This window comes from Passer domesticus, chromosome 2 (assembly GCF_036417665.1).
Source record: "Passer domesticus isolate bPasDom1 chromosome 2, bPasDom1.hap1, whole genome shotgun sequence".
In the NCBI taxonomy this organism is placed as follows: Eukaryota; Metazoa; Chordata; class Aves; order Passeriformes; family Passeridae; genus Passer; species Passer domesticus.
In genome coordinates this window covers 122,913,546-122,934,568 of record NC_087475.1, presented here as the reverse complement: position 1 = coordinate 122,934,568, position 21,023 = coordinate 122,913,546, and the positions used below count along the sequence as shown (strand labels likewise).

At 46.2% G+C, this 21,023-nt stretch overlaps 1 protein-coding gene across 1 annotated transcript; it reads left to right on the top strand.

Moving 5' to 3' along the window:
- Nucleotides 1-8,717: 8,717 nt before the first annotated feature.
- On the top strand, nucleotides 8,718-20,288 carry CD2 (CD2 molecule). The gene is made up of 5 exons (XM_064411027.1): nucleotides 8,718-8,950; nucleotides 11,732-12,028; nucleotides 14,423-14,713; nucleotides 16,659-16,778; nucleotides 18,349-20,288. The coding sequence occupies exons 1-5, from the start codon at nucleotides 8,890-8,892 to the stop codon at nucleotides 18,549-18,551; spliced, it is 972 nt and encodes a 323-aa protein (XP_064267097.1). The 5' UTR covers nucleotides 8,718-8,889; the 3' UTR covers nucleotides 18,552-20,288.
- The last annotated feature ends 735 nt before the right edge of the window (nucleotides 20,289-21,023 follow it).

Genomic DNA, 21,023 nt, shown 5'->3' with positions numbered 1-21,023 from the left:
TTTAATTCCAACACCCCTGCTGTGGGGAGGGACACCTTCCACTAGGGCAGATTGCTCAGATCCCTGTCCAGCCTGGCCTTGAACATTTCCAGGGATGAGGCAGCCACAGTTCCCTGTGCCTCAGCACCCTCATAGAAAGGAATTTCTCCCTGATACCCAATATAAAATAAAAGTTTGAAGCCTTTGCCCCATGTCCCACCACTGCATGTCCTTGCTGGCAGGTGTTAATTTTATATATATAATATATATATAATGCAGGTTGAGGCATCATTGTCACCTTCATGAAGGTATTTCCTGTCTGAGATAGGATTTCAGCCCCAGGCAGCAGAGGTTCCCCCACTCTCCCACCAGCCACGAGGTCAGCAGGAACCTGACTTTGTAAAATCATTCATTACACTTGCAAGTTCATGTACAGCTGTAGTGTGCTCACTGTGCCAAACACTAACATAAGGAAAGTTCCCATCTGCAGAGGTAGAAAATATGGGTGGCCAATGTCAGCTTATTTTAAAATTAATCTATTTTTCTGGTTAACATATTCCGTGTCACACTTAGCCAATATCCATGATAAAATACTGAATGGGGCTATAGTCTCAAGTGTGTGTTTTATAGCTAATATAAATATAGTTACTACTGGAAATTCTATGCAGAATTTTTAAAACTGATGATGGCTACTGATAGCTTTAGTATTATCTAACACTACAGAAACTAGATGTATTACAGGCCAAGAACTACTTGGAGGCAGTTTTCAGCAAATCTTTTGGAATTGCAAATGCAGTGCATTGGAGAGAATGATTGTCTACTCCCATATCATATGCAAATGGAATAAAGAAATACAGCTGGGTGCCTATCCTCCAGCCAGCACTGCTGTCTCATCTTTGGTTTATACAACTTCCTCTTTCAGGGTGAAACATATTTTCCCTAAACTAAGGGAGCGAAGCAGTTTTCAAAGCTTTTTTTTTTTGGTAGTGAAAAGTCATGTAACAAGGTATCTTCAAACAAACAAAAAAAGAAAGAAAGAAAGGACAATAACTTGTGATGATGTTTTTGTGTGCGTGAAGAGAATTGCAGTAGTGTCATTGACAGCATGACTTGAACAAAGAGCACTGAGAGTTTGTGTTGCACTCCTGTGAAAGCTTTCTGAGCAATAGGCATCAGATTTTTCTGCTAAAACAACAGGCAGACCTATGGCTAGTGAATTTGGGACAGCAGGAGTGGGGTTCAGGGATGTGTGACACATTCAGGAAGGTGTGTGAATGTCAACTCAATTCACCTGGAGCCAACTGGAGAAGTTGGTGGAGGCTTTCCCGAGGGGGCACACGGAGCCCTGCAGGGTGGGACAGCCTCTGCTGTGTCAGGATGAACTGTGACAGGACAGGGAGAGGAAGGGGTGATGCCACACTCAGTGACTGCTGTGCAGGATCCAAAGGGAAGAAAGAAAGGGAATGGGCTTAATGGCTGAGGGTACAGAAGTGCTGGTGAGTAATGGTAGACAGAGATGCTTTTTCTTCCCTTAAATAGGTGGGGAGGCTGCAGGGGTCTCAGGCAAGGTCTGTCCTCCATCATCCTGCAAGCTCTTCAGGCAGTACAGAATGTTTTTCTGCAGAAAGCTGCAGCTGCTGTTGCTTTCTCCTCACACCTGCTCTGCCTGGCATTTGTCATGGGTGGTGCTCCCCAGACAGCTGCACTCCTCTGCTGGTGGTAGATCACAGCCCCGCTGAGCCCCTCGGGTGATGCAGGGACTCCTTCCTCCTCTCTGTCTTTCTCCTGAGACACTTGCGGGGAATGTGCTGTGCTAATTTTGATAAGCCCGAGAAGGGGAGTAAACCCAAATCTGATAGCAGCAAACAGGAAATAACCTTTCTTCTTCCTCCACCTCCTCATTCTAGCAAACCCTTTCCAGCATCTTTATCTTGATGTCACTTTCTGGAAGAGATTTTGCTGGATGAGAGGGGAGAAGGGTGATGGAAAGGCAGGACCCAGCCAGGTTTTAGGTACCCTGAATGCAGGTGGGAATGTGCCAGCTCCCTTTCCTTCCTGTGCACAAGTAGGGCCAGGATTCCTCTTGTGCTATAGGTGGTCATGGGGAAAGCTGTGCAACTTCAGCTTCTCTTTGTACACGTTTCTGCCCAGCTGTCAAGAGTTTGGGACTTTTTTTCTTCCTTCAGATGATTTGGTGTCTGATAAGGAGTTTGGTTTCCCTGCCTTTTGTTGAGTGTTTAAAGCTTTGTTATTTGGGCAGTACAAAGATCTGTTTATAGCTTTCTCTGGAGAACCAGATGCAGATGAAAAGTCCATTCTTTGCTGGAGAGAAAATCAGGAGAAGTCAACACTGCCATGGATTTTATCTCATTTATCTTAAAGAGTCCCAATGGTTAAACACCCTCAGCATAAGAGGAAAGTAGATGCTCATTTTTATACTGAATTACCAATGCCAGAGAGCTTAAAGGAATATCAATATAACACAAATAACCATGGCAGCTGTGGTTCTAACCCAGTGCATCCTATCTGTGAGGGCACAAGGCATGCACAGTAACTTTCCACTGAGGCTGCACAGTAAACTTCCTGCTCTGCAAAGTGCCCGCTCGAGTTAAGCAAATTTTTACTGAGTTGCTGAAAACCATGTACGTAGGGAACGCGAGACACATCAATTAACAAAAGGCTGCTCTCCCATGATGGAAGTGTAAAGGGATGGCTGAAAAGAATGGTGACACCATCTGACTGTCAGGAGTGCAACAGCAGGAGCTGGGCTGCAGGTACTGCCCCCCTTGAAATGCTGTGGAAAGCCACAAGTTGCCACCAGTGCATCACACAGAACAGGTGCTCATCTGCATCACACAGCACATCCTGCACCTGCCTCACTGAGATCTTAAAAAGCAGAAATTCTCAGAAATGCAATGACACAGCATCTTAGCCATTACCCTTCCTGGCAGGCAGCAGCAGCTGTGGGAGGTAAATGTTTAGAAAGGTGGGCAGCTCTGTGCCTGTGCTTTCCTTTGCTGTGGGAAAAGCTCTTTGCCAACACTGGTGGGGCTCCTGCTGCAGATGTGGGGTGTTGGCCCCAGAGCTGAGCCCACCCTGCCACTCTGTTGTCCCTGCACCCTGATGTTGCCACCTGGCAGGACCAGGTGAGGTGATGCATTTAAATGTAGGAACAGACAAACCTCAGAGAGGCCAAAACCAGGTTCACAGGAAACATGTAGGATGAGAGGAGAAGCAGGGGAAACTGAGCTGCTGTCAGGATCTGCACTGAGCAGGAAAGGACTTGAATTGTCACTGCATCTCATGGCCTCAGGTATCGATGGTGCAAAGGGCATAGGTGTAGGTGGTGTGAAAGGCACCAGGGCACTTTTCTTGCTTCAGAGAGCAGCAGCAAGACTGTGCTGACACGTCATTCAGATGTTTCTGAGACATTTGCATCTTCATTTCCCTAGTAATAACAGCCAAACCTCCTTATAGGTATACATAAGGCCACAGAGTGGGGCTTTTGTTTTGCTATCACAGCTCCACTGTCTAATAAATAAACTATAGACACTTTTAGGATCCACAGTGATGCTTCAGAGAGGCTTATTCAAGTTCTTCTAGGAAGAGGGACACTTTATGCCCACGAACATGCCCCTCAGGGGCTGCACCAGTAGGAAAAATGCAAACAACTTCTTGCATTTGAAGGGCAGGCTTACCTTTGTCTCTGGGAACTACATAAAGGCCACTCCTAGGAATAAATGCACCTAGTACTGGAATGTATTATCCAGTTGTTTGTGCTCAGTCTCCTGCATCACTTCTCAACCTCCCACCTGCCCATTCCAACTGTCCCTCACTCCTCTCTGAATTTATAGTACTGTAGTAGAGTAAAATACTGTGCAAAACATCAGGTATACATGCATTTATTAAGCTGATGGCTTCTGGGGAGTGTCAGATCTTGTCCAAAAGATTACTTAGATGCCAGCAACAATTTGTCTTTCCTAGATATTTCTAGGGGCAGCTGTTCTTCTATTATCCTTCTTGGGTCCATCCACTCTCTCATGATGAAGGGGCACATTGTAGTTAACACAGGTCTTTGTGTGTTTACCACTGCCAAGACTAGAAGAGGCTTTTATGGTCATTTATCTGGCTTCTGGTATGAGACAGATTGATTGCAGCATGCCAGCAAGCCAATACCTTTTGCAGCAGTGGTAATGTCACTGAATTTACTAGAACAAGATGCTGAAAGTTAGGTCCTAAATCTAGGGCCATTATAGATGATGGAAATCATCAGCAAGACTGAAGTGCACCATCTGCAAGGATAACTGATGGGATGCTGCCACCTGCTCTAGCCTCAGTCGTTGCTGTGAACCGCAGGCTGCTTGGTCTGAGGGGGATTATATTCCTTCAGAGCAGAAATGAAGGGTGTTTTTGTCAGGTTTGGCTGTTGACACATGCTTACAGCTGAAAAACAAGAAAATTCATCTGAGAGAGAACACCTGGGGCTAAAGGTTTAACGGCATGAAGCTTGTTGGGCTGGGGGGTTTAGGTTGGATATCAGGAAAAGACCCTTTTCCCAAAGGCTTTTGGGACACTGGGATGGGCTCAGCAGGGAAGTGGTCACAGTTTCAAGTCTGTCTGAGCTGAAGGATTGTTTGGACCATGCTTTTAGGCTCAGGGTGTGACTCTTGGGGCTGTCCTATTCAGGGACAGGAGGTGAATCTTTGTGGATCCTTTCCACCTCAGAATATTCTATGATTTTTTGTGGCAATATGGACATTGCAGAGGAATTGTGTCCCTTCAAATAATCAGGTGAGCATGAATCATAGTTTGAAAATGTTCATTTACCTTTCTTGAGAGAAGGATGAAAAAGTTTGTGCAGACAACTTTTTCAGTATCAGTAGCATGCGTATGTACATGTGTGTGTCACTATTTGTGGAAGATTTCCATTGTGTACAGGCAGCTCAGGGCTCTCAGTTAGCTCTGAGGCACCGAGTCAGCATCCCTGCCAAACCCTTGGCTAAAGCTCTATTTTGAGTTATTGATCTTCACATTTCCACCACTTGATTCAAGCTGGAGTTTTTCCTTTCTTGGCCCTGTGTAAGGCAGAAGTGAGGAGGAGGCAGGATGTGTCCTTCATCAAGCAAATGCCTGAAACTCTAAGTGGGAATTGGCAGTTCCTTGGCATTTTGTAGTGCAGGGTAGGGTGGACTTTGCTTCTTCCTTGCTCCAGCCACTGCCCACAATCCCTCCTGCTTTGTAAAAAGCTACAGTAAGGGGGAATGTGCCAGCAGGAATCCCTCAGCTGCCATCCAGGGCACCCCAGATGGAGCCCAGCCTTGCAGGCCAGGGTGCAAGGTCAGGAGAGCTCCCAAGGGTAAAGTTACCCTTCCCCAAACTGCCCCTCCATATATTACCTATCTGACACTCCAATTAAAATCACATTTGCTCTTCTCATCACACTCTTCTCCTCATCAAAGCCATGGTGAGATATTTAGAGGTGTGAAGGTCTTGGGTGATGCTCAGTGCAGGATGTCTGACTTGCATGCAAATGCCACTTACTATAACCAAAGTTTCATACCAGAGAAGATGGTACAAACTATCAGGTGGGATCCAAATCTACTTTTTGTAGTCTTCCTTTTCTAGTAGATCAAATAACAGTATTTTGTATAATAAAAATATTTTTTCCTTTTTAATTTTTTTAAATAAGCCTCAGGCATGAATGTTTATTGGCTCATCACTAAGCTGAGAACTTAGAGCTGGGAACATCTGCCTATTGTCTCTTGAGATGTTGCCTTCAGATGTGGGGGACTCTGTCACCTTTACAAGGAAATGTGTGATACATTCCCTGTGAGGAAACTGTGTGCTGTCTTACAAAGAGCAGAAGTGTAAAGGAAAGAGCAAGCCACAAAAGCAAATGTAAGAGTGCGGCGTTTTGTGGCTTCTGCAGTGGAAACAATGCCTCAGAGAGAGAGCAAAGATGTGCAAAGACACAGCCCATTGTGTGCTCAGCCCTCTGCTCTCCTGTGTGTCAGAAGATGGGGATGTGCAGCAATGCAATGGGCTAAACAGGGCTCCAGCATCCTTAGCCTGATGCTAAGGACAGGCCTAACTGAACCAGGCCTAGCAGAGCTGTGCTGGGAGACATCTGCTTTTCTATCATTGCCCATTTTCTAGCTGGCTTTGTTTAGTCCAGTGGTGTTACTTCCTGTGTGAGGTGAGAGGGTGTCTGCAGTGAGGAGAAGAGTGTGAGAGCACTGTTATCTACAGCTGTTATCTACAGCTCACCTTGTCCTGCCCAGCACAGATTTGGCCAGTGTCTGGGCTGTGGCCACGCAGAGCTCCAGCCTCAGCTCTCTCTCCACCTTGGAGGGCATTTCTGGCTGGTGTAGGGGCTGCTCTGCCAGTGCTTTCTGCTCTAGCTGTTCTCAGGGTTTTTCCCATGCCACATCTCTGAAGGTACCTGCTGGCTTCAAGGGTTCCTCTGTGGCAGCAGCCAGAGCTGCTGTGCTTTCCGGAGACACCTTCAGGCACCTTCTCCTCAATGCCTTCTCCTGGGGCTCTTCTTGAAGGCAAAACAGAGGCATTAGTGCAGCAACTTAGAGTGCTTCCTTCCATGTAACATCCAAAAAATCCTTCTTCTAAAATGGGGATCAGAGGGGATCAGAGCCCAGTCAGGACTGCAGCATGACATTGCCTTGCTTTTCAAGAGGGTTGGGGTAAAGCTGGTAGAATATTGACATTTCCCCTCTTGTCATCTGGCAGGAGGACTGAGCTTAGAGACACGGGCTGCTTTGTCTTTCTCCGGGTGGGTCTGATGCTGCAGGAGGTTTCAGAGGCTGGTTGGAAAAGGGGCTGCTTTTGGGACAGGCCATGCACGTGCCAGGACCTCACGGGGAGTTCTTGCTGCAGGTGAATGATGTGCCCCTTTTGCAGGTTTGGCTATGCTTTTGGCTTTTGTTACTTAATGCCTTGCAAGTGGATTTTGTGCACGTGCACCAAGGAATACCAAGGCCCAGTGTCCAGTGGGGCATCAGCCACAGAGCCCTCAAACCTTCTGTCAAGTGCTTCTTCACTGCTCACAGTAAGCTCATTTTTGAACAGACATTTTACATCCTTCAGGAATGGGTTCTTGTTCCTGCCCACCCGTTGCTCCAACAGCAACCAGGATGTTTGGTGAGCTGGTTTGCTGGACCATAGGGGCTTTTGGTCTGACCCATTTCAGCAGTGAGTTTAGAAGGTTGTGTGTGGCATGTGAGCATGCCAAACTGATTAACTGGAAGTAGTGGCCTTCGTTATGAGTAAAGGGAATTCTTTTACACCTAGCTCTACCACTACCTGTCTTCTCTCTCTCACATTCACACACACACATCTTTCTCTTTGCATTTCATTTGTACCATGGACAATTCCCACCCCAATGTGTTGGCAGGGATGCCAACAAACAAGACAACGTGCAGGGGTACCCTGGAAGCAGGCAGGGGCTTTGAGGGATGTTTCCCTGAAGAAGAAGGGAGACAAAGTTGAGCAGAGCATGGACATGAGTGGTTTCAGCATGCTGGGCCTACCTCTGCTCTGCTTGATGGACCCAGCAAAAAACCTTCAAAAAACAGAGGAGAAATCAGGGTTGCTGCCTTTGCCCAAATTTCTTTAGGTGCTCATGCTGGAAGCAGATGTGTCCAGGAGTTTGACACAGCTCGATTGGCTGAGGAGGTACCTGAGCATGGCAGCCCCTGCCCTCAGCCTGGTTCTTGCCACAGAGGGTGGAGGGCAGGCACAGAAATGTGATCTTGCTGCTGCTGCTTCCTCTCTCCTTTTGTGTGTGCTTCCTTTGTGTGTTCTTTGGAAGGAAACAATAGCAGAAAGAAGGAAGAAAAACCAGGTTTTCCTGCAAGGAGCGTTTTTTTTAAATCTCATAAATACCAGGAAAAAATTATTAAGCTGGAGAAGGGGACATGTCTTACAAGGAAGATCTAACCTCAAGAAAGAGGAATGACATGAACGAACAAGAAAGATTTATCTACTCTTGTACATTTCTAGTGCCACAGATTTTCTTCTGTCTTCTTTCTTGGCCTACATCTGTGACAAAAAGCTGGAAGATTTCAGTGGCTACTGAAGCAGAGGAATTATGGTGGTGAGGATAAGACTCAAAATCCTCACCACTCCATCTGTTTTGTATTGGAATCAGGAATAAGGACTTCATTAGCTTCTCACATGATTTTGGACCTAGCTCCTCACGGCTTCTTTCCTCGCCGTCTTTCCCACACCAGCCAGCTTCAGGGCTGGTTTGTGGCTAGATCAAGGCAGTGTTCTCACCCCCTTCCACGCTCATCCCTCTCACAGCTTGCTGGAGTGGCTGGCCCTGCCTGCAGGAAGCGTTTGTGGCTCTGGCCAGCCCCTCTACACCAGATGTTGGTGCCAAGCTGATCCTGCTGGTTTCCAAGGCAAGTGTGCCTCCTTTCCAAGCGTTGTCCAGCAGCCACCTGCTCCTCACTGGGCGTCCTGGGCTTGCTCTCCCCTTGCTGCTGCTGAGGCTGTGGGGGAGAATTAGGATTCCCATCGCTACCCCACCCAAAAACTGCATCCCTCCCACTGGGATGGTGGCACGTGGATGCTGGAGCTGAGCTCTTCAGGTGAGCATTGAGGAGGACGAGGGCCCCAGCTGGCCCTCCAGCTGGGTGGGCAAACCTCCAGGGCATTCCTGCATTTTAGTGCCCATTTTCTTTGTGTCTCCGTGTTGCCTCCAAGCAGACAAAACACCCTGTTGAGGCTTATTTCCGCCTCTGCTAGAAATGAGAAGTGCTGGAGGAGAGGAGGAGGGCACAAAGGCTGCGCCGACATGTCCCATCACTGCTTGCTCACAGCAGAAAACCCTTCCACCTGCCAGGAGCTATCACTAGACAAGGCAACACTGGATGTTTTTTGACCCTGAAAATGAACTTTAGGAGGATTTTCCTAGTCAAGTGCTTGCTGCTTTTATTTCCCAGTGTAAAATGTGAGTTTTTCTTACAGTTTTTTGCTCTTTTGGGCTGATGTTAAAATTGCGTTTTAAAGCATTTACAACTTGGTGGGCTGCTACTGATAAGAAACTTGTTCCACTTTTCCAGTGAGTGAAGACATCTGGGTTATTGCTATTATTATTTGATTTAATTTTCAGCCAGGGGGAGGGCAGGACCTGAGTTTTCTATTCCAGTTATAATAATAAGCTGTAAAGAGTTTTGGTTTTAAGTTAATGAGCCTTAATTTGACACATGTGTAATGAGGAATGTCAGCATACAGTTTGCTTTCTGCCCTCGAGGCAGCTTGTACTACATTAGAGATCCAGTTCACTGTGCATTATCGCATGTAATTTCCTTTTCTTATCAAAAGATGTGCAAATCTTTTGAAAGTACAATTTATATTCATCCATAAATATTAACAGAGTGATATATTTCAGTGTCTTCAGTGGAGCTGAAGTTTAAGATGTGAAAACAGCAAGCAACTGCATATATTTTTTATATTTTCCATATTATTGTTCTCATTATTTTTTAAAATATTAATCTAAAAACTTAATTAAGGTGTTAACTCATAGATTAGAGAAGGTTTTAAGAGATGGAGACAATACAAGCCTGCATAATTTTTCCCCCTGTTTCATTCCCCTAAGTTTGTATGTCTGGCTGTTTAATGCTTTCCTTTTCCTTCAGAACAAAATTAATAGATAAATAAGGATTTCTTCTTTTTATGTACACAATCTATAAAACATCTTCCCCAGCAAAAATAAGGATTATTCCCTTGAATGGAAAATTGTTTCAGAGGCTTCCTTCCTTCTCTAAAATTACTATGGGAGCTTTTTCTTTTAACTCTTTCTTGTGACTGTGAGTGAGCTGTAGTCTCTCAGTTAAAACCTTTCTGCCCTTTGGGGCACATTTTATGGGCATTTTTATCAGAAGTGCTGTTTCATTAGCTAAACAGATTTTTAATACAATATATGTGGGATACTTTGCTTTTCACTAGAAAGACTATGGAAATCAGATCAATATCTAGAGATGTCTCTGGTCCACAGAGGTGCCATTGAATTATCCTTGAAAACTCAGATTACTTTTTTTCTTTACTTTCAGAGAGAAAATATAAGTAGTGTCTGTTATGCCAAGAAATCCTATTACTAGTTCTAAATACTTGTTCCTGACTGAGCAGAAACAAGCATCAGAATTCAAATATTGTGTAGTGTCATCTGTGTGGGGCATAGCTGCTTCCAAGGCTGTTTAGTTGATAGCTTTATTTCAGGACATTTCATTAGATAGATCAAATACCTTGTAAGAAAGGCAATGCTGAAAAAACAACATCTCTTTAGAGGTGGTGAATTGCCAGGAGCACTACAGCATTAATGTTCCTGTTGCAGAGGCATGCTATTTTAGTTCTCTGATTATCTCTAATATTGTTAGTTTAATGAAATAGCCACTGGGTTTCAGTTTCCTCTCTGTGGTGCCATTTATCATTATCCTAGATACAAGGAGTGAAGGACTGTAATAAAAATATGCATAAACACAGGTTTTTCTCTCTGTGGGGAAAAAAATACTTAAAATACATAAAATTCGGGCAGAATCGGCTCTGTGTGGTGATGGGAAGGGAAATCTCCTCCTGCTGATTGGCTTCACCCTGTAAATTGAGGAGGAATGAACACAAGAAAATGACAAACTAAATAGGCTGCGGCTCTGAGTGTGTCAGGTCTCAGTGAGCTTATCCCACCTGACACCTGCACGCAGATTTCACCTCCTCCTGCAGGTCTGTCCACCTGCCACGGGGCTGGGGACAGTTCCTCACTCGAAATCACCTCCCAGCAAAGCTTCCCAAGTCCTGGCTCTCCAGAAATGGGCCTTGCAAAGGCAGTGGCTGAAGCAGCCTGGAGGGGAGCGGGCAGAGCACCCGGGCACTGCTCCAGGAGTGTGTCATCCCCACTGCTGGAAACACCGTGGGTGTTTAGTGAATATCCCCTTTGGCAGCCCCATGCTCAGGTGCTTCCCAGCCCTGACACCACCTTTGAGAAGCTCCTACTCTTCACTGTTCTGGAGAAGGGACCTGGAATCAAAGGAAGAGAAAAGATTTTTGGGTTTTTCTTTTTGGCAATTGCTTTTCTTGTAGTGACTCCTGCAGCCCCTCAGTTCACAGGATGCTGGTAGCTGTTTCTTCCCGCCTCTTCCATGAGGATCCTATGCTAGAAAATCCAAGTGGATGCATTCCAGTGGGGCAGAGTGACTGGGATGGGAGAGGGGAGGCGCTGCTGTGGGTGTGCCTCCTGTTCAGTGCCTTACACTCCCTCACAGCTTGATGTGGTCTGCTATTATTATCACCATTGCTGTCACTGGGGTTGCTGAAATGATTCTGCTGTCCAGGAATGTGACTGTTTTTGCTGATTACAGTTCTGGGCACTCTGGGTACCAGCCTGTGCCCTGTGCAAAACACAGAAGTGACCTTCTTTTCAGGAAGGGCTTAGTTCATGTTAAAGTGAATGGGAAGCCATGAACCTTGGCATCCAGAGTCACTCTAAGTGAGCCAGGGTATAAATTCAGCTTTTGAAAGCTGGGCTCTTAACTTTCTTGCCTCTGAGAATTAAATTGATGCTGGCATTTATCTAATGAGCAATCAAGAAATATTTTGGAGCAGGGGAAGAAGATGGCATCAGTAAAGCAGAGAGGCTTAGGCAGCTCAGGAAGGGGGTGGCATAGCAAATGACAATTTTTTGGGTGACTGCTGTGTCTGCTGGAGACAACTGAGAGGCTGGCTGTGCTTCCCTCCACAGGCTCCAGCACCAGCTGGATTTACAAGGCAGTGAATGAGACAGCTCTTCTCAGCATCACTGCTCCTGGGAGCATCTACGAGGCGACATGGAGGAGAGGGGGACAAAGGCTGGTTCAGATCAAAGACAACAAAGCCAAGCACTTTGTGAACAAGGAGCAGTGCAGGTGTGCCATACTGCAAAACGGGACTCTGCAAATCCAGCACGTGGAGAGAGAGGACAGCGGGAACTACACGGTGATGGTTTATCAGCGGGATGGAAAGCTGAAGGCAGAAGAAAATGTAATGTTCTTTGTTCAGGGTGAGTTTTGACTTTCCCATACCATGCCCAGGACAGCTGAACAAGATTTGGTGTTCTCTGCTTTCTCCCACAGCCTTTCCAACTCAGTGCCCTCTTTTCTGATTAGGAGTAGGAGGACTTTTGTAGGACATACCTTTTTCTTCCTGCCACAGACAGGAGCCTGCCTCTCTTCCTTCTCTTGCTCTGATTGATGGCCTCAAATCCCTGGCTTCTTTCTGGCTCCCCTGTTTGTCAGCCAGCAGGTTTCTAGCTGTGCCCAAAAAAGCAGCTGTGAGCACGTTCACACTGACAGGAGGGTGAGGGTGGTCAGCCCTACTGCATCACCACAAACAGCACTGGGACCTTGAGAGGGGAATGGGCTCCCAGCAGCATCCTGCTTCCAGAAACCTCTGCTAGGACCACAGCAGCCTATGGGAGGTACTGCTGTGGCTGATGCACTGTGGGTTTTGGGTATTTCTGGTGCCATTTTATGGGTTCTGAGTTATGACTTTTGTTCTCTGGCCACTGGTCCAGCAAGCTGAGCAGCTTGTGTTGCCATCCCCTTGAGGAGAGCTCAGGAGTCCAGATGGCACTAAATGCCACTCCATTTTTGCTCTGACATACAAAATAGCCAGCAGTCACCTCCCCTGAGATAAACCACAATAGGAGCTGAATTTGCAGTGGAAGAAGACTCCTGCAACCTATCATTGCACAGCACAACACAACAAGTATGAAGTCTGTGCTCTTTGAAGCACAGTTAAGCACCCACCTGGGGATTTCAGCTGCTTGGGTTCAAAGCATGAGGGCAGCCTCCATTCCTGTGCTGTATCTTGTCCTAAGAGATCAGAGCAGTAACAGCCCACAGGTTTTGGGGTGAGTAGGGATGATGGGGATGGCTATTCTGCTCCTTAATAGCTGCTGTGACCTCTCCAGACCTCTAAGCTGTAGGACAGCATGGGTTTTTTTCCCCAGTGAGGGGATAGCTTTGTTCTGTTCTTCAGTCCTCGTGCCCACCTTTCCTGACATCTTGAGTTTGTGGCACCAGCTGGGATTACAGAAATGATGGCATATTGAGGCAGCAAGGACAGCTGGAATGGTTTTAGCAGGGTTTCTGTGCAATGGGAGGCCCTGTGTCTAATGGGCTGCTGGGCAGTGAGGTGTCTCACTGCTTTGGGAGCTATTACTGTAAACAGATTCAGGAAGTCAGCAGGGCCTGATGCTTCTTGCTCATGTTTGAAGCCACTCTGCTGTCATTGGGGTGTCCTCACTTCAGGTCAAGGTTAATGTTGCAGCCCAGCTGTGTGCTGCATCATTTCCTCTGCTGTGCAGCAGAGAGGTTGCAATACCTCTGACACATGGCTTTGGAAGTCCTGTGATAACTCTCAGTGGTAGAACAATTTGTCAGCCAGGCTGGCCCATTGTTACTGGGGACAAACTGTTGTTTAAAAAAAAAAAAAATTTGTCCCAATAATATCATCACTCAACTCCAGCACCTGGACTCTAATGTTTGCCACTGGAATGTTTCCCTGAATAATAAGTTCCAGTTTGCAGAGGAGGAGTGAGCTTACCAAGGAAAGGGTAGATGCAGATGTCATGGTGTCAACCTTGACTGCGTATGCTACGAGCAGTCCTTATTTACTTCAGAATTTATTATCTCCATAAAATTTACTCAGCCTGTAACCAGAGGTGGCACTGGCATGTTTTTGTTTACCTGGTCTTAAAGGTAGAAATAATTATTTTTCATTTGCTGTCCCTGCCAGTTGCCCTTACTTGAGGAAAACCCTGCAGGCTTTTCCATCTCTTTCAGTGCCACCAGTGATAGAAAAACTGGAAGAAACTGGAACCAGAAGGGAGAAAGTTGTTTGCAGGGCATAAGAAGAGACAGAGATACATTTTTTTCTGTCATAACCACATTGAGAGCTGAAGTGTCTGTTTGGGCTCTCCATTCTGGGTTGATGGCCTTCCATGCTGTGCTGTCCTGCTCACTGAGTGCGTTGGTAGCACACAGAATATCATAAGGAGCTTTTCATAGTTTTTCCTGCTTTAGAGAAAATCTCTCCCTGATGGGTACAGGCAGAACAGGATAAACTTCCCTTGCACCAAAACACAGGGTCCAGAGGTGGAGGGGGCTGTGGCTCTGAGTCCCTTCCACCCATCTGAAGAAGACTCCTCTTCCTGCCTCCTCCTGCTTCCTCCCCTCACCTGCCTGGTGTCCAGCTCTAACTATGTAAGATAATGCTCTGCATTTTCTTGATTATTGCCTTGTTACTTCTGCAGCAGAGGTCTAATTTGCTCTTCATTCTTCTCTGATCTCATTAGCTGGTGATTTGGGGTTTATTCTCTGTTTTGCTTAATAGCAGAGGCTTTCAAGAGGAGAAACTCTCAGATGTGCCTGTCCCTTCCCTCCTTTTTCAGAACCTGTCCCTCAGCCAATCCTCATGGCTGAATGCAGGAATAAAAGTGTGTCTGTCAAGTGTGAAGCCAGACAGAAGGCCAAGAGTGAAGCAAAAGAGAAGACCAAGAATGAAGCAAAAGACAAGCCTGAGGCTGAAGCATTTATAATGGAACTGACTCAACCCAACAGCAAAAAAATCCAAAAGAACACAACAGTGCTGGAATGGCACGGGTGGAATTCTGGGACGTTCCGATGCATTGCTAAGAACCAAGTCAGTGAAAAAATGGCTGAAAAAGTAATTAACTGCTCAGGTAAAAAATCTCTTTGGTCAGAATGTGCTACTGCAGAGGGCAGTGGGATGTGAGAGGGGTTGTACTCCTCCCCTCTCCTGTGAGGAAATCCATGGTGTTTTTCTCTTCTCCATAATCACGTCTGTGAATGTGGTGGTTGCCTGGATGAGGATGCCTTCCACATACTCATGGGTGTGGATGAGTTCTCTCACAGGGGGAAAAATAAGCTGCTTGGACTCTTCAGCTTGGCCTAGAAATTAGGAGGGAAGTTATGCAGGATTTTTCTTTGGGTTTACAAGGGTCAGATGAGCATGGCTCAACTGTACTGTGGTTTTCCCATTCAGTTAACCACAGATGCAGCAAAAGGACTGAAGGGATTGCATTTTAAATGGGAAGAGTCATGCTGAAAATGATTCAGTAGGCAAAAGAAGTCATCACAGTTGTCATCCTCCCACGTAAAAATTCTGCAGTTTAAGGCACAAACAAAGGACAGATCACACTGGTATGACACTGGTGTGGTGCTCAGTCCAAAGTCCAGAATTCCAGTGCAGTGCTGGGGAAAAGCCCTGAATTTCCCAGGTTTGGGTTCATCCTACCCATCCATGAGTGCTCTGCTGGAGGCATTCTCTTACTCTAGATTCCTGCTGGAGCTGGTGGAAAGTTGAGTGGGGCTCACAAGAGCTGGCTCAGTATTTCCAATTTTTACCTGTTTTTACCTGCCACAGTGAATTTAGGGAAAGTCCAAGCCTGAAGGACAGCCCATGGTGTGAGAAGGGAGGGAGCAAGCCTTAAGGCATAAAGGCTTTACTGAAGTGATCCCAGGTCTGCTGATTGTGACTGATGGGCAAAGAGCTGAGGGACAGGATGGCCACTGCTCTTCTGTGCAGCTGCTGCCTCTGAATAATCCTCCTGATTTCAAAAACAGCCAAACAATGTATTTTTTTGCTGCTGCCTGCCCTGATGGACTGCACAGTCCTGTTGTTGTTAGCATGGGGAAGGGGTGAGCAGGATGTGGCATGGACTTTGGAGCCAGGTATGAAAGCGTGCTGCTGGATGAGATCTATTTAAGACAAGGCAAATATCCCAAACCCCTTGTCTGGATGAGGAAATGCTGGCCAAAGCTGCCCATGCCAGGACACAAGCCAGGCAAGCACAGGTCTGCCTGCACTGCTGCTATGGGTAGACATTGGGCATTATCTAGACAATTTTGATTTCACTTTTTCTCACCCCTGAGAAATGCTCTTTTTTCACAGGGTGAATTGGGTCAGAGACTTTGGGGTTTTTCTCACATCATTAACAGAGAAATACCAATGATCTTTAAGGCACAAACATAGCATTTCTCAGACACCAAAACCCACCTGTGACCATGGAGTACTACTCTTCCACCCAAACTGAATACCTCTCAAATTTTCTGTGTAGTGGCAGGACTCTGCCAGCTCCACAGTAGATTAAAAATCCCTCATCTTGCAGTCAAACCTCCCTCTAACCCTGCTGCCCCCTGTGAACACTTGGTCCTGCATTTGAGGCCAATCACCTTGAATTTTGACCTTTGCAGGCAAAGTACATTTCAGGTGGGTTTTAACTCAGCCAGCTTTTCATGGAAGTGTAATTATATGTGAATCCGTCCTGGCTCCTCTTGCACTCATCTGGGAAAAAAACAGGCACAGAAAAAGCAAAATACACCTTGATGTAACACTGGCTACTAAAACAAGTGGCAATTCAAATACATGTGAGTACACATGAATGCTCTGGTTTCAGTTTTCTGCAGAACTTGAATCCATCAGGGAGCAATCAAAATTCTCAACAATGAGGAACAGCAACTTTCTGCTGTACACAGTTAAAAAGAAAAGGGTGGGGTGTCTATTGGCCTGTCTTTACAGTCAATTGAAGAAAATACAGAATTCTAAGTGGACGTTGTGCAAGTCATTTCTTTCCATCTAACATCCTCTCTCATCCCCTTAACTAGGCAAGATGGACTTCTATCTCATCTTAAGCATAGCAGGAGGTGCAGTCTTCTTTGTCATCTTTGTGATTTGTCTTATTTATTGTATCAGAAGGAGGAAAATGAAAAGGAATGAAGTTTATGGTAAGTGTTTAAGAGGCTTTGTTTTGCTATCCAGCCACCTAGAATATTAGAGATTCCCACTGCCAGGAGCCCTGTAGTCAGGAGCATTCTATCTGCCCTGACATGAGCAATAATCTGGTTTTAGCATATGGTGAATCTCTGTAGATCAGCTGGATTGCCAGTCTCACTTTCTTATATGTACTTTGAGAAAGCCACCTGAGTATTATTTTACATTATGGCTGTTCTCTTTTGAGTGGTACAGATCACTGCCTCAGCTGTGCAGTGACACCATATCCTCAGTTCTTGGGCCTGGATTCAGCAGGAATTAAGAAAATTAGTCAGAAAATGAAAATTAATATTTTAGTGCTTGTTTTACAGTGACTAACCTCTCTGAAACAGTGAGTTTAAGGCCAACTCAGTGTCTCAAGAGTTAAATCCCTCAATCTTGAAGTTAAGATGAGTGATATTTCAGAAATTATGAGTCAGTGCTCAGAAGTCAGTTGGTAAGATTTTAATTCTTTGTGTGTGAAAATTAGTGCTGGCAAAAGGGATCTCTGGCTGCCAAGAATCTGGAAATTCCAGCACAGACAAAGGCAGGGCAGAGTGCTTTGGTGTGACTTCCTGGGGTCAGATCTCACTTTCCCTTCAGTAGCCTCCTAAAGGGGACAGAGCAGCTCAGGCTGGGGGTGTCCATCAACATCTATTGTGGCCTCCCTGATAAAGCTGGTTCCTCCAACAGACAGGTGTGGGAATCCATAAAATCAGAGGGTTTTGGGAAAGCTGCAAAAGGCAGGCCTCAGAGAGAGCAGAGCTGTGATTAGAGCTAAGCAGTAGCCATAAGATAGGTCAGCAAAAAAATTATATAAGTAGAAAAGTAAGGGCAAATAGAACAATGGTCTGTAAGGACAAATAGAACAATGGTCAGTGTATTAACACTTACCTAGAATAACTCCCTATGCTGTAGAAAAGTATATCTACTGAGATGTTAGGAAGTTCTAAGCTTAATAATGGAGCTCTGTGCATTGTGTTTTAAGGCTTATAAGCAGGTATTGTATTTGAAATAAGCAAGCATTGTTTTAACCGAGGTACATATGCTCCTAGCAGTTGGATAGAACTACTGTCAATATGCTTTTGCTTTGTGTGAGTGGTCAAAAAAGGTTTAAAGTAAGTTGTAACATTAAGTTCTTGGTCTGCTGCCTGGGATGTGAGCTGCTGGCATCTTCCCATTGTCATAACCATGTAATGAGACTGATGCTGGAAAATAAAACAGCTCAAGGCACGTTCCTAGCAGTCCTGTCCCGTTAGTGATTTGTATATAGACCCAGGCCAGCGATAACAGGGCAGATCTTTCCCAAATGCTCCAGGTACCTCGATCTCTGCCAGGCAGCCAAAAACTTCCATGTTGGCCTGGAGGGAGCAGGCAGAGGTGATTTTTGCTGTTCACTGGCACAGCAGGAACACCTGAGAGTGGCAGCTCAAAACCCAATATTTGGCTTTTCCTCGCTTGGGCCAAACACATTTCCATGTCTTTTTTGACAAGTCCTTTTCAACTTGGTGCACGTCTGACTGTGGGCTCCTTGTGCTGTTGCAGAGGAGGAGCGAGCGATGCAGAGCCTGCCCCTGGAGCGTGAGAGGGGGCTGCGGGAGCTGCCCCAGGCTCCATCCCAGCCCACCCCGAAGCAGCTGCGGGTGCAGCAGCGGCCGCTGCCCCCGCAGCCCCAGGAGCCGCCGCGGCCCCAGCCCCGGCCCCGCGCCCAGCCACGGACTCCCAACCCCCCGAGACAAAGGCCCTGAGCAGGCAGCCTGGCAGGAGGGATGCTGGACTCTCTGCTCCACCACTCACTGGGAAAAGAAAGGTCGTGCCAGCCAGGAGCCCCTCCTGCCCAGCCCTGCGTAACGCTCAGCTACGAAAAGGCGGCTTGCCTTGCAGAAAATCAGAGAGAGCATCAAGTGGAGATGAGGAGACTCAAGGTGATGGGCATTCATCCCTGTGGCCATTTTTCCATCATATTAGGATCACTCAGCCCTGAAACCTGCATCTTTCTGTGGTTCACTTGCTTTTACTGCGCCTTGTTGTCTTCGAGCTTTTTGGATGGTTTTCACCAAGAAGAAGCTAAAGCTCTACTTGGACAAAATGGACCTATGAATCTTACAGGGTTTCATCTCCTGCCACACATTAGGACAGCTCTTTGGCTTCAGCATCAAATATGTGGCCTCCTGTACTAAAAAAAATGGTTGTATGTAATTAAATATTTGTCTGAAGTTGAAAGGATTTGTGTTGTATAATGCAGAGAAGAAAATATTGAAGGGACGTGTGAGAACCTTGAAGGACCTGTGTGGGAAAAACACGAATGGGAAAGGGAGAACTTCCCCCTTTTCTCCCTTTCCCTTTCTTCACTGTGTTTAGAAAGGAACTGTAGGCTTGAATTGCAGCAGGGGAGGGTTAGGTCAGTATTTTATTTTTCTTTTTAATGAAACACTGAGAGAGATTTCTGGGAGAGGTGTTCTCCAGCACTGGGCTTTCAAAGGGTGGATGAGACAACATTCTGTGAAACCTTTTTGCCCTGACAAGGGCCAGGAGAATGTGCTACACAGCCTCTTCAGGGACAGCTTCAACTGAGTTTTCTGTGACTTTTAGGCAAATAAAACAGACCTTTATTCTCAGCAAAAATCTGTGGGGCTATCCAGACAATTTTTTTTTTTCTTAGAAGAGGTCTGGTCTCCTTTGGCTTGTGAAACAAAGCATTATAGACTGCCAGCCAGCAGGATTACTGGTGGCACTGTCTGAATTGTCAGGGTTCACTTCCCAAAGCCTCCTGCTGAGGGCGAGGGACTGTTTTTCTTGATTTTGCTGGTAACACCTCAGGTATAACCAGGGCATGATAGAGAGCTGCTGGGAGATCTGCATCCCCAAGGCAGAAGCTGGACTGCAATAAATGCAGTACTGCATTGCCTTCCACATGCTGGACACTGCTTGTGGAGCCTTGGGGGTGTCCATAGCTGCCTCTACAGGACAGCTGAGGAGCTGGGGGCACAGGCCTCTTTTAGAGCAGTGTCTGCATGGGTACACTGACCCATCTGGGGTAAAAAGCAAGGCAGGTAAAGGAAGAGAGAGCTACCAGAGCCACAGAGCACAAGACATCCAGCCAGCTAGCTGGTTTGTCAGGCAGAAGAGCACCCAGTACCTCTTTCAGGCTGGCCTATCCCACATGTGCCAGGGGAGATCAAACAGCCATGCTTTGTTTCTCCTGAGAAATATGAATATTTTTATCTGCTGGTGTAAGGGCAAGGAGGCAACTTGTCAGGAAAAGGAAGCCTCTGCCTCCTCCAGAGCTCAGTCACTTCACTTAAACTCTGACAGAGGGAACAGCCCTGGGAGTGCCACTTGCTCTCTTGCCTTAGTTTTCTGCAGCTTTTGGACAGATTTCTGGGCTTTTGCTATTTAAAATTGAATTTGGTAAATGTTTCATGGTTTATTTTGTAACACACCATATGCTATATCCCTGTACTCAATAAATAAAGAGAAGACTGGGTGCAGAGGATCTTAGTTCACAGCTGTGCTGGTACTTCAGTATCTCACTTTGATACAAAGGAGATAACAACATTTTGGTCCCTGAGGCACAGGGGCAGGGTGCAGGAGGTGTCACACCACCCCTGGGAGGTGCTGGGGTGCCAGGAGCTGGTGGGCTCAGGCTGGTGTGGGTGAGCCCAGCTGCTGTGCCTGGCCTGTGCTGCCGGGGCTTTACTGGTGCAGCGCTGTGGTTACAGGTGTGGGGGTCCTTTCTGGGAGAGAGGGAGGGTTACTGGGGCCTGAGAAAGAAGATTTATCCCTATTGGTTTGGTTTACCCCAAAACATAGTCCTTGGCAGGCAAGAAAATACTACTAGCACGAAGCATGCCTGTGCAATGGAAGGCTCACCAGGGCAAAATTCATTTTTTATTTACTCCTCTTATTTGATAGTCACCATTGTTTTTGTGATGTCTCATTGTACAAGTATTGTCCGTTGCAGCACATCAGGAGCAAACATGAGACATCACAAAAACAATGACTATCAATGTTCTGTGACACATCCAGAAAAAAATGCTGATTTATCAAACAAGCACCAAGCAGAACTTCATTTTTCTGAATGTGTGTCGTGGGACATTCAAATGTCGGGCTTTTGTGCTGTAGTGGATGTTTCAGTTCTGGAAAATGAGCTGACATTGGGACCTAAGACATAACAGGATGTGCTTGGCTCTGGTGGTTCTTGCTGTAACCTTTCTTGG